At 35.0% G+C, this 12,358-nt stretch overlaps 3 protein-coding genes across 8 annotated transcripts; 1 reads left to right on the forward strand and 2 right to left on the reverse strand.

The window, feature by feature from the left end:
• The first annotated feature begins 288 nt into the window (after positions 1-288).
• On the forward strand, positions 289-4,685 carry LOC105798693 (DNA-directed RNA polymerase III subunit 2). Of its 6 annotated transcripts, none has more exons than XM_052620524.1 (8): positions 289-431; positions 666-770; positions 866-976; positions 1,799-1,915; positions 3,762-3,900; positions 4,021-4,109; positions 4,216-4,290; positions 4,368-4,685. In XM_052620524.1, the coding sequence occupies exons 2-6, from the start codon at positions 747-749 to the stop codon at positions 4,023-4,025; spliced, it is 396 nt and encodes a 131-aa protein (XP_052476484.1). In that variant the 5' UTR covers positions 289-431; positions 666-746; the 3' UTR covers positions 4,026-4,109; positions 4,216-4,290; positions 4,368-4,685. The 6 variants fall into 6 exon arrangements, with proteins under 6 accessions (XP_052476484.1, XP_052476483.1, XP_052476482.1 ...); XM_052620523.1 differs by having other exon boundaries at positions 4,276-4,290; XM_052620522.1 differs by having other exon boundaries at positions 4,216-4,685.
• A 1,994-nt stretch (positions 4,686-6,679) lies between these two features.
• On the reverse strand, positions 6,680-7,333 carry LOC128032571 (secreted RxLR effector protein 161-like). Its single transcript, XM_052621187.1, has one exon. The coding sequence runs from the start codon at positions 7,331-7,333 to the stop codon at positions 6,680-6,682; it is 654 nt and encodes a 217-aa protein (XP_052477147.1).
• Positions 7,334-7,861: 528 nt separating this feature from the next.
• Positions 7,862-10,792, reverse strand: LOC128032572 (uncharacterized). Its single transcript, XM_052621188.1, has 7 exons — positions 10,640-10,792; positions 10,146-10,492; positions 9,778-9,989; positions 9,468-9,708; positions 8,327-8,476; positions 8,092-8,156; positions 7,862-7,986 (listed from the first exon to the last, which is right to left on the reverse strand). Exons 1-7 carry the CDS (start codon positions 10,790-10,792, stop codon positions 7,862-7,864), a joined length of 1,293 nt encoding a protein of 430 aa, XP_052477148.1.
• Positions 10,793-12,358: the final 1,566 nt, after the last annotated feature.

Genomic DNA, 12,358 nt, shown 5'->3' on the forward strand with positions numbered 1-12,358 from the left:
TGAAATTTGATATGTGAGAGATTGATTGCTTATATTGAATAATTCTAACTTAATAATTAATTACAACCATTTAATCAATTGTTTTTTTATTAAAATATACAATATTTATTTTAAGAGTACTTAATTTTAATAAAAATTCAATTCATAAAAATAATTATAAAAATATTTTATAAAATCATATAACTAATAATTTTTAGCAGACAAAATAAAAAATTTTTACTAGAGAAAAACGGCGCGGAAACATTTTACTTTAAAAAATTGGTGTCATTTTATCCCTAAATTCCCCCTGAAACCCCAAATTTCCCCCCGAAAAATACACCTCAGCACACTATTACTCCCTCAGCTCTGCGCGAAACCTAAAGCAATGCCACCCAAAGCAGCTAAATCCCTAGAAACAACGAACTTGCCTTCAACCTTCTTCTTCAAACCAGGTCCCCCTCTCTCTTGCTCTCTCTTTGCTTTTTTGCCTGATTTTTTTTGTTTTTTCTTAGAAAAAAATTGTTTGCGTTTATTTGCATTTTTCACTTTCTCTTCTGCATTTCAGTTATGTTTTCTGTTCGTTTACTCAGAAAATGATACCACTTTTTTCTCTCTGTTAATTTATGTCAGTTCTGCTTGATCCTTCCATTATAACCTAGATTTTGTCTCTCTCTCTTGAATTGTAGCTTTTGTGTGAGCTTGACATCATTAGTAAAGGCCTTCAATGGACCCTTTCTACTGGAAACCTTCATATCAATCGGTTCAGAATGCAGAGTAAAGGCGTGACACAGGTATTTATTATCCTCTTAGCTGGTTTCTATTTATCCATTTTTCATCTGTATTTTCTTAGTACAACATAAATTGATGGAAAATCTTTCACTGATAGATTCCGGGGAGGATGTCCTTTATTGGAACTTTGGGCTTTATGACAAAAGTCTCACAACAGTTTGATAAGTCTCGAAAAGTAGGTGGACCAAGGGCCTTGCATCCTAGCCAGGTGAGTGTGATGTCTGCGGTTGCATTCAAAATACTTTAATATGGATTATTTAGGAATTGTTACTTAAGCTTTTGCAGTCTGTTACTGTTTTCTGTATATTTATTTTTTTCTCTTAGTTCTTTTCTGTTCCTTTAACTTCTATAGTGGGGAATGCTTTGCCCTTGTGATACTCCAGAAGGTGAAGGTTGTGGGCTAGATAAAAACTTGGCCCTAACGACTCTTGTTACAACTGATGAGGACGAGGGTCCATTGTCTGTGAAGTCGTCGTCATAGGAATAACATCATTCTAAAGTAATTAGCGAGGAGATATTTCCTGTTGATATCAGGCAAGTCTTTGGTCCTACAATATAGAAGTTCTTATTTGCTATGGGAAATCCGTTGAGCAACACGATACTACTATATCAAATGCTAGGGATTTTTTCAGTATGGTTCAGATTCTAGTACCGTGTCAACTCTAACAACTTCAAACTTCTATGTTTCTTAACGTGTCGTATCTGTTTTCGGGATGGCTACTTGGTCCGTAGTTTCATCACATTAAGTAATTTCTAATCAAACTAGAAAATATCTGTGTAGCTTAAAGCAATTTGATATAAAGAAAAATTTTCTTTCCGAGGAGTAATATATATTTCTTGAAATACTTTGACGGAAAATAAAGTACTATGGGATGGATGTTGAATATTTACTATGAGAAAAGAACCAAAAAACAATTTATGTATATTTTAACTGACGCATGCAATGGCTTAGTCCTTATCTATATGCCTAGTGATATCATTATCCTGCCTATGTTCACATTTTAAATTCATTGTATTGTTTCTATTGTAGTGCTATTGCTTGGGGGTTGAAGACATGGAGCTACTATTAGGAGAAGAGCTTCATACGCCAAATTCATTCCTGGTTATGTTAAATGGGCTGATTCTTGGCAAACATAGAAGGCCACAGGTGCTTTTGGTGTTCCTTTGATGCCTAAAACATCAATATACATATATGAAAGTCTCTCAATTCAACTGAAATATTATTTAAAACTGGTTTAATGCCTAAAACATCGATATACATATATGCTGTACATTGTGGTTCTGGGTAATTTCAGCTATTCCATTTTACGGAGCTACATGGGAACAGTAATTAATCCGAAGTGTGTTCATTTCTTTCCTTGCAAGAAACCATGCTGTACATTGTGCAATTCTTCAATACTTGGTTTTTTCTAAAAGGTTTTATAAATTTGTTTCCAATGTTGCGATGATTTCATGATATGTTTGAGGTTTTTTAAGTATGTTGCTTACCTCCAATGTAGGTTCTTTTTGCATACAGGTCAAGTTTTTAGCAGTGCTGATCCTTTTGTTGTTTTCTTTTTGTGTTTTCAGCTATTTCACCAATACGCTGATCCTTCCCGTAGTTAATGGGCCAACTGAGGGTCTTGCTCTGATATATGTAATACTTTTTGACACAATTTTTGGTACAAAAATCCATTTGATTCCTTCTTTTATTATTAGGGGCTAATATACCATTTAGTACCTGAATTAACTAATATTTAATTTGGTACAAAAATTAAGTATCATTTAGTACCCTTATGATTATTTGTAATAATACACTCTGTTCTTGCACCTTTTTTACAGCTGAGCTTCTTATGTTTGAAATGCGAGAGATGAAAAGAAAAATATCTTCGTTGCCTTTTGGCCTTACTTGATCTGATTTTTTGATTCCTTTGCAAATCAAATTTCTAAGCTTTTTTTCTTCAGTTTTCTCATTGTTTTATTGTGTTTACTTGGTTTTAACTTTTTGCTTGCTTTTGAGTCTTAGATCTGCTATATTTTTTCAGTGTTTGATCATTTTGTTCCTTGTTTTCACTTTAAAATCCCTTTATTCATGATTTATGCTAACCTATTTCTTTGATTCTCTGTTTCCAAAGTTAATGGAATCTCTTAACTTTAACTATTAGTTCAAAAGTTAATCTTTTTCTATGCAAAGAACAAGCATGGGGTTTTCTTTAAATTGATTTCCTTGATTTTTTTTTACACTTAAATTATTTTCTTTGCTTGCAAATCTTTTCTTTATTAAAATTTCCATCTAATTTATGAGTGCTGGGAAATTAAAACATCATGAGGCATCATCCAACAGCTCAATATTTTTTATCTCATATTCTCTGAATACCATAGCACAGTGGCTAGGATGGCTTGCTGAATTTTCTTAAACCTTTGAACTTCCTGTACATTGATGAATTTCTTGCCACATTTTTGTGTGGAACAATTCTTCTTTTTAAATTTGAAAATAAAATAAAATAAAATAAAATAAAATACAAACCAAGTGTTGAAAGAAGTAGTCCAGCAAATTAACAATTTAGAATCTAGTTGTATCTTTTTCAGTTAGTATACTTGTATTACTTGACATCTTTCGAAGGATTGTTATGAGAGAATACTTTATTGGGTTGTGTTCTGGATCAGGATCTTCACTTCTGCTTTAACATTTAGTTCTATTGTATTCTTTTATTGGAAGAACTAGAAAGAAATGCAGCATTGTTTTATTGTTTCAGTCATTAAAATTGGCATACATACAATTGTGAATTTTGAATTCTACTGTCTAATATATCGTAAAATATGAAGGTATAATGTGTCTCTGCCCTTTTCAGACCTTATTTTGTTGCAAGAGGATTATTATGACCATAACATATTACATATATACAATAATTCGTATTATTTTTAATGCACCTCTAATGCCTATGAACTTAGACCAGCTTGTGAAGCTGTGATGCAGCAGTGTATGTGAATAAATTTTCATCACTTGCTTTCAGGTGGTTGAAAATTATAAAGATTTTGCATTCTTAGACTATGCAAGAGTTGGTAGGGCATTGGCCTTATACGAGGTTGGAGACGAAGAAGAAGCTTTTGTAGAGATGGAAGATGTTTCAATATCTTTAAAGGGATATCCAGGTGCTATATTAGAGTTCAAATTTATTGAACATTGAAGATCAAGTAGCTTTTATTGGGGATTTGTTTTAAATCAATTTGGAGTCAAAATTTGAACTGTTGAATGTTGTGCTTCCATTTCAGGTTAGCTTGAGTGCCTTTGCTTTTTTGTTCTCTGAGCTTCTTCAGTACAATCAAACTCGGGTTGACAACATTGCTGAATTAGAAAGAAGGTACTTTTTCTTAATGTTTTATAGTTGAATATCATCATTGCTGACTAATATTGAGATCTGATTATTTCACATTAAAGCTAATATTGGGATTTGGGATGATGCTTAGTTCAGTAAATGGCTCTTCTATTGTCAATGAATCTAATATCTTTCATGGAAAATGGATCAGGCTGGAGGATGCAGGGTATGCTGTTGGGGCTCGAGTTCTTGAACTTTTATGTTGTTGGGGTTTATCTGATCATTTGGTTTTGCATCCTTTAGATATTGAACGTGTAGTAGAGGATTCAATCTCTTCAAGCTGGAAAAGCCCAGGCTTAGCACTTCTTCAAGTGGAGTGTTATTTAATGTTGCATTCCATGGTCGTTTATCTTAGTCGGAACTTGAATTTGGTGTTATTGAAACAGGGTTTTGTAGCTACCTTGTGTACTAGCTTCTTTAACCATGATTGTTAATTATTACGTGTTTTTTAGTTTCTTTTATATTTGGCCGAGTTAATATAGATCAGATGAGCTGTGAGGTAGATTGCTCATTTATTTGAACATAATATTTTAATCTTAAATTTAAATTCATTAATTTGTATATTTAGCTTTAAAGTTAAAATTTTAATAGAAAATTTAATTTAATTAATATTTTTTATCCTTAAAAGTATATAGTTTAAAGTTTAAATTTCAAAAAAAAAACATAATATAATATTTACCATAAAAATAAATATTGTTTAATTAATTTTTTTTAAAAGTCATATTTTTAGCGGCGTTTGTGAAAAATTGTTGCTAAAAGTCATTTTTATAGCGGTGCTTGTGGTTGAAGCGTCGCTAAAGGCCATGATTTGTAGTTGTGTTTGCGGTAAAAATCTTTAATGGCGCTTGTGGTTGAAGCGCTGTTAAAGGCCATGATCTTTAGCGGCATTTTTTTGCAGCGTTAGTGAAAGCGTTGCAAATATTTTTAGAGGCGCTAAAGGCCTAAAAAAACGCTGCTAAAAGCCTGTTTTGGTACAGTGCATGCAAATAGCTTAAATAGCCGAGTGGCGATTGGCATGGTTTAACTTCTAATAACACGGACTCATGCCCTTGTGCAGGTTTCGAGGAGGCCTGTTTTTTCGAAAAATCTTCTAATAAAGAACAAGGGAGTAAAAGACAACATATTATAAAACTTCACTTCTAATAAATATTTAAGATAAATCAAACTTATCTTACGTAAATGAAAAATTATAAAATTATCTTTAAAAAAACCTTATACAAATATATATTAGATTACATTAAAAAAATACTCTCTCAAAATTATAAGTAGATAGTTATTATTATCATAACTTGATATTTAAAATTATTATTATTATTATTATCTCTTAAAAGTTTCGGGATTGCTTTCAATTTTTTAAACGTAAATGTGTTGTTTTAAACATGGAATGAAAAATTTTAGAGAATAGGTAATGGGGAAACTGTCTCGATTTGGATCTATTGTTAGTTGTTGGGGTCTGATCAAGTTAAAGGAGAACATTCTGCGATTAGAACTGACATGCAAATATTAGGAGTCCCGCTTGCGACTTATGAGATGCCAGATATGCGTGTGTGGTTAGGGGGGAGACAGGGGAGTACACTGTTCGGAGCGGATACAAAGTTCTGATGGATAATGGCCTAAATTCTACTTTAAATACAGATACTGCTACCTCAACTGATAATTATACATATTTTTTCAAGAAACTCGGGAATATTACATGTTCATCAAGGATTCAAATCACTGTCTGGAGGATATTTCACGACATTATTCCTACTTACTCAAATTTGTACAAGCGGAGAGTGGCGAATAATCCTTTGTGTCCCGTCTCCCAAGCTAGGCCTGAAACTTCAGCACACGCAATTGTGGATTGAGTAAACGGGTATGGGAAGTGTGTCATATTGATTGGGGACCTTCGCAATAGCGGAGCACAGAGTTTAAGGATCAGCTTAGCTCTATGTTCAAACTTTCAAATGAGATGAGATGCAAGATGTTAGCAGTAACTTGTTGGGCTATATGGAGATGACAAACTTTTAAAGAAATACTTAACACAAAAGAGGAAGATAACCAAAATCAATTCACTATTATTAACTTCAACAATTATGCCTTTATATAGGCTTACAGAGAAATTAAATCGTGGAAGTAACATTCTCCACTAACAGACTAATGAAAACAGAATAATCCCATAAAGATTAAACAAACTTATTTGACTAACAGACTTGCTAAAAATAGGAGTCAACAAACTGACCATAACACTTAAATCAAAAAAAATAGAAACGTGGTGTCATTAATTTTCCATCAATCCCTCCCTTAAACTGAAAGAAGATTTCCAGTTTAAGCAATTTCATCATGCGATCCCTCCCACAATGTGCAAACTCCCAGCAGCTTTCTCAACTTCATGAACCTTTCAATCTTGAGAGGTTTGGTGAAAATATCAGCAACTTGATCCTCACTTTTGCAGTAAACAACTTTGATAATTCGCTTCTTCGTGAGATTTCGAAATGAAAATTTACATCTATGTGTTTCGTTCTTTCGTGCAAGACAGGATCCTTTGACAATTTTATGGCTGAACTGTTGCCACATTAAAATGGAGTAGGTTCCTTTTGTGGAAAAAAAACATCCGCAAGAATGTTTCTTAGCCAAATTGCTTGAGTAGCACATGTAGTGGCTGTAACATACTCTACTTTGGTGGTTGATAGAGTAACAATCGATTGTTTTTTAGATGACCAAGAAATAGCCCCTGATCCTAGCATGAACACATACCCCGAAGTGCTCTTCCAATCATTTGTATCTCCTGCAAAATCACTATCAGTGAATCCAATGAGATTAGACTTTGCTCCTTTCTTGTATAAGATCCCATAATCCGATGTCCCTTGTAAGTAGCAAAGAATTCTTTTAGCAGCAAGAAAATGCATCTCCTTTGGGTGTTCCATGAACCTGCTAATAAGACTAACGGAATGCATAATATCAGGTTGTGTGGCTGTCAAGTACATCAAAGTTCCCACGAGTTGTTTGTATAAAGTGCTATCAATCTTCTTACCAGAAGGATTTTTCTCCAATTTCAGCCCCAGCTCAGTGGGAGTGGCCACAGAATTGCAATTCTTCATCCTAAATCTGTCTATAATTTCCCCGACATACTTCTTTTGTGAAATAAAAATTCCACAATCTGATTGATATACTTCAATACCAAGAAAATAATGCATTAACCCAAGGTCAGACATATCAAATTCTTTCATCATTGATTGCTTAAATTTATCAAGCATTATTGAATCATTCCAAGTATAAATTAGATCATCCACATACAAGCACATAATAAAAATCTTCTCATTCTTAACTTCGCGGTAAAAAGTATGCTCATATGGACATTTCTTAAAACCTGCTGAAATGAAATAAGCATCTATTCGACTATACCAGGCTCTCAGAGCTTGTTTCAGCCTGTATAGTGCTTTTTTTAATCTATATACCTTCTGTTCACTACCATATTTCACATAACTAGGAGGTTGATCGATAAATACCTGCTCTTCCAACTCCCCATGTAGGAAAGCTGACTTTACATCAAGTTGTAGAATCAGCCACGAGTTTTGTGCTGCTACTGCCACTACCGATCTGATTGTGTCAAGCCGAGCCACAGGAGCATATACTTCTTTGTAATCAAAACTGAATTTCTACTTGTAGCCTTTAGCTACTAAACGAGCTTTATACTTGTCAATTTCACCATTTTCTTTGAATTTGGTCTTGTAAACCCATTTAACTCCAATTGGCTTTTATCCTCTTGGAAGATCAGTTAACTCCCAAATGTTGTTCTTTTCAATTGCAACAATCTCGTCATTCATAGCTTCCTTCCATTTCAACTCTTTACAAGCATAGTCGAAATTCACAGGATCACAATCTACAAATAAAGCAAAAAGTTTCTAAGGATCTTCATCATCTTCAGATTGATTCTCACTGACCACATAATCTTTCATCCACACCAGTTTTCTTCTTTTTTTTTTACCATGCCCGTTTTGTTGATTTGCTTTAGCTGTATGTTGTTCCATTGCTGGTTCTGTGATCTCATCACTAAAATCAGCTAGAATTTATCTTAACTACTGGTTGTCATTATTTTCTTCCCATGGCCAGAACACCTGTTCATAAAAAACTACATCACGACTGATAATAATTTTTTTTTAGTGGTGGGGTTCTATAATTTGTAGGCTTTAGACGTATTGCTAATGCCAAGAAAAACACACTTCTCAGCCTTGTCATCAAGCTTTGTCCTCTTCTGATCCAGCACATGAGAATAAGCAACACATCTGAACACCCTGAAATGATGCACATCCGGTTGTCGACCTGACCAAGCTTCTTCCGGTGTCATATTTTGAACAGCATGTGCAGGGTTTCTGTTGACAAGGATTTAATTAACATTCAAACTTTCTTTTCAACCTGAAAAGAATCGAATAATCTTAAATATTATTTGAAGTCTCTTACTAAGAAGTAATGTTCCAAGTCTCTTACCAAGCTTTGTTGAGGAGTATAAGCTGCAGTAAGTTGTCTATGGATCCCATTAGAGTCACAAAAGCTTACAAATTTAAGTAAGTTGTCTATGGATCACATGAGAATAAGCAACACATCTGAACACCCTGAAATGATGTACATCCGATTGTCGACCTGACCAAGCTTCTTCCGGTGTCATATTTTGAACAGCATGTGTAGGGTTTCTGTTGACAAGGATTTAATTAACATTCAAACTTTCTTTTCAACCTGAAAAGAATCGAATAATCTTAAATATTATTTGAAGTCTATTACTAAGAAGTAATGTTCCAAGTCTCTTACCAAGCTTTGTTGAGGAGTATAAGCTGCAGTAAGTTGTCTATGGATCCCATTAGAGTCACAAAAGCTTACAAATTCTTGAGAAAGATATTCTCCTCCACGATCACTACTAAGAGCTTTAATTAACATTCAAACTTTCTTTTCAACCTGAGCTTTAAAGCTCTTAAAAGCTACAAAGGCTTTATATTTTTCATGTAGAAAGTAAACCCAACTCTTTCGACTGAAATCATTTATGAATGTTATAAAATAACGCTTACCTCTATTTGAAGTTGGATTCAGTGGTCCGCAGATGTCAGAGTAAACCAGTTCAAACTGTTTTGAGGCTCTCCAGGCTTTTTCTTTTGGAAAACTATCTCGAGGCATTTTCCCGATAACACAATCTTCACATACTCTTGAAGGAGTATCGAATGTAGGGAGGCCAACTTTTTTTGTTGTAGTGTTTGCAGTCCTCTAAAGTTCAAGTGGCCGAACCTGTATTATCAAAGCCACGCTAAACTTGTTTCTTGTGTTGAAAAACAAGAATGGTCATGTTTAATATGTTGAATATGCAATGGAAAAAACTTATTGGCCGTCATGGTGACTTTAGCAATTAACCCAAGATTGACGTCTTGGATCTTGCACACTCCATCCTTGATAATCACCTCATAACCCTTTTCTTGGAGTTGACCCACGCTAAGTAAATTTGTCTTTAGATCCGGAACATAGAAAACATCACAAAAACTTTGGACAGATGAGAACTTTGTTTGGATCTTTACCTTTCCTCGTCCTTGGACAGAAATAAGAGAGTTGTCACCAAACTTTACTGTTGTTCAAAATGTTTCATTGAGTTCAGAGAACGCTGATCGGTCTCCACACATATGATTGCTACAACCTGTATCAAGATACCATAAATTCTTTTGAGTCTCTTCATTCGAATCACACACCATTAATAGGGTAACTTCTTCCTCTTCCGGTTTATCAGTTACTGGTGCAAAATTTACCTTTTCTCTGCCACAGTCTCTACCATTCCCTCTCCAATGGCCTCGACCTCCGTCACTGTTTCCATTCAGGTTGGTATAGCATTCACTACGGTAATGACCATACCTATAGCATCAAAAACATTTAATCTGGGATTTGTTTATAGCTTTTGGCTTCCCATCAGGTATGCGATGATCCCAAACATTTCTCCTCTCATCGGCGCTCCTCCCCCTCTATTTGTTTTTACCATGCCCAGAATCTTTATGAGTCAATAGTGCCTACAACACTTGCTCTTCACTCTCCTGTAAAATGAATTTTGACTCATGAATTATTAATGAGTTCTCTAACTCATCAACGGAAAGAGCATCGAGGTATTTTGATTCCTCAATTGAGCAGATAATAAAATTATATTTCGGTAACAAGAATCGTAAAATTCTTTCAATGACAGCAACATCTTCAAGCTTTTCTCTATGCGTACGCATCCTATTGACGATTGTCATTATTTTGGAGAAATAATCTGAAATAGTCTCTCCTGGCTTCATGCGCAAATTCTCAAATCCCCCTCGTAAGGTTTGAAGCAGTGCACGCTTTGCCCTTACATTGCCTTGATACTTCTTTTTCTTTGAGTCCTAAATATGTTTTTCTGTATCCTTGTAAAGAATCGTTTCAAAGATTGAACGATTAATTGCTTGGAACAAATATTTTTTGGCCTTCAAATCTTTCAACTTTTATACATCAATCTCCATCTTCTATGCATCTGTCAAACTGGTTCCAACTTCTAGCTCTTGGATTCCATCCTCAACGACAGACCAATATTCTTTTGACCTTAAGAAATTTTCCATCAACATGCTCCAATAATCATAATGACCATCAAAGTGAGGAACAGCAGGTTGAACAAATTTATCAGAATCACTCGGATGTTGCGACATCGTATCTGGAACACAACATAAAACACTCTAAACTTGGCTCAGATACCACTGATGACAAACTTTTAAAGAAACACTTAACACAAAAGAGGATGATAACCAAAATCAATTCACTGTTATTAACTTCAACAATTATGCCTTTATATAGGCTTATAGAGAAATTAATCGTGGAAGTAAGATTCTCCACTAACAGACTAATGAAAATAGAATAATCCCATAAAGATTAAACAAACTTATTTGACTAACAGACTTGTTAAAAAATAGGAGTCAACAAACTGACCATAACACTTAATAAAAAATAGAAACGTGGTGTCATTACTTTTCCATCATATAGAGCGCAAGAAACAAGTGGCTGCATGAAAGAAAGAAAGGCACAACCCAAAATATACGATCCTATATTGCTGAGACAGAGAAACAATATGCTGTTTTACCTGAGGAAACTCCTCTATGTCCTTCTAGTTGGGAGCAGCCTGGAGACACATTTATCAAAATAAATTTCGATGGCAATTTCAAAATGGATACTAAAATCGCGGGCACAGGAGTCATTGCTAGGGATGGGAATGACTGGATAATAGGGGCCTGTGAGATTGTGAACAAAAGAGCACCATTTCCTTTTACGGCAGAAGCTCTCGCTTGTGTTCAGGCTTTGTCATTTGCAAAGGATATGGGTTTTCAAAAAGTAATCGTGGAAGGGGATTCGAGAACGGTGATTAATAAAATCTAGCATGAGGGGTTAGACCAGGGATTTAAATTGCGGTCGCGGCCGCGGCCGCGTTTTCGGTCGCATTGCATTTATCGCGGTTGCGGACATAACGGATTGCGGACTGCTATTTAAATCCCTGGGTTAGACAAATAAACCATAAGCCCCTATGTTTCAGACGTAAAAGCCTTAGGGTGGGTTTGGATGCGCGATTGGGTGCGGTGCGGTGCATTTAGCTTACTTTTTGTCTCACGCTACAGTATTGCTATAGTATCTAATCTCACTGCCACCACTGTTTTTACACTAACCGCAGGTAAACGCACCGCCCATCCAAACTCACCCTTAATGAACTAGGTTTTGGAAGTAAAAGCGAAACATACCCACCGTCAATGCAATAAAGTTTCCCATTTGCTGGCCGGAAATGCTCTTCACATAGATCATGACTGGTATTGGGTGGAAAAAGTCCCGAGAGTTACAGCGGATCAAAGGCCTATGGAACCCTCAGTTTAGAAGAAGTAAAAAGCAGAGTGGGAGGATGAGATTCAGTTTGGAACGACGGACACAATCCTCCCAGATGATATGCAAGCTTTGAGGTGACCGATTTTCTAAATTTCAACTTCGGTCTGCTGTATTTGGTTCTTCAGATTTCTCCCATTGTTTTTCTGGTTTTTTGTTTATGGAGGGGATTATATGTGATGAGGCTGAGAGTAGACAAAACATTTCTTAGGTCTATGGGTCTTTGTCTGTTTTCTCTACTTCTTTAATAAAACCTTATTTATCTAAAAATATAATAAAAAATTATAGAAATTCTCTTTTAAAAAAGAAAAATAAGGCCTATAAGCCTATTTTTAATTTTATTTAGGCCTTTA

This window comes from Gossypium raimondii, chromosome 9, assembly GCF_025698545.1.
Source record: "Gossypium raimondii isolate GPD5lz chromosome 9, ASM2569854v1, whole genome shotgun sequence".
Taxonomy (NCBI): Eukaryota; Viridiplantae; Streptophyta; class Magnoliopsida; order Malvales; family Malvaceae; genus Gossypium; species Gossypium raimondii.

Excerpts from the sequence above, each read along its gene's own strand:
- LOC105798693 (XM_052620522.1), top strand. The coding sequence starts at position 747 with ATGCAGAGTAAAGGCGTGACACAG. Across the intron at positions 771-865 it reads AGAGTAAAGGCGTGACACAG|ATTCCGGGGAGGATGTCCTT; the intron begins GTATTTATTATC and ends TTTCACTGATAG. Across the intron at positions 1,916-3,761 it reads GCAAACATAGAAGGCCACAG|GTGGTTGAAAATTATAAAGA; the intron begins GTGCTTTTGGTG and ends ACTTGCTTTCAG.
- LOC128032571 (XM_052621187.1), bottom strand. The coding sequence starts at position 7,333 with ATGAAAGAATTTGATATGTCTGACCTTGGGTTAATGCATTATTTTCTT.
- LOC128032572 (XM_052621188.1), bottom strand. The coding sequence starts at position 10,792 with ATGTCGCAACATCCGAGTGATTCTGATAAATTTGTTCAACCTGCTGTT. Across the intron at positions 10,493-10,639 it reads ATGGAATCCAAGAGCTAGAA|GACTCAAAGAAAAAGAAGTA; the intron begins GTTGGAACCAGT and ends AAACATATTTAG. Across the intron at positions 9,990-10,145 it reads GAGAGTGAAGAGCAAGTGTT|GTATGGTCATTACCGTAGTG; the intron begins GTAGGCACTATT and ends TTGATGCTATAG.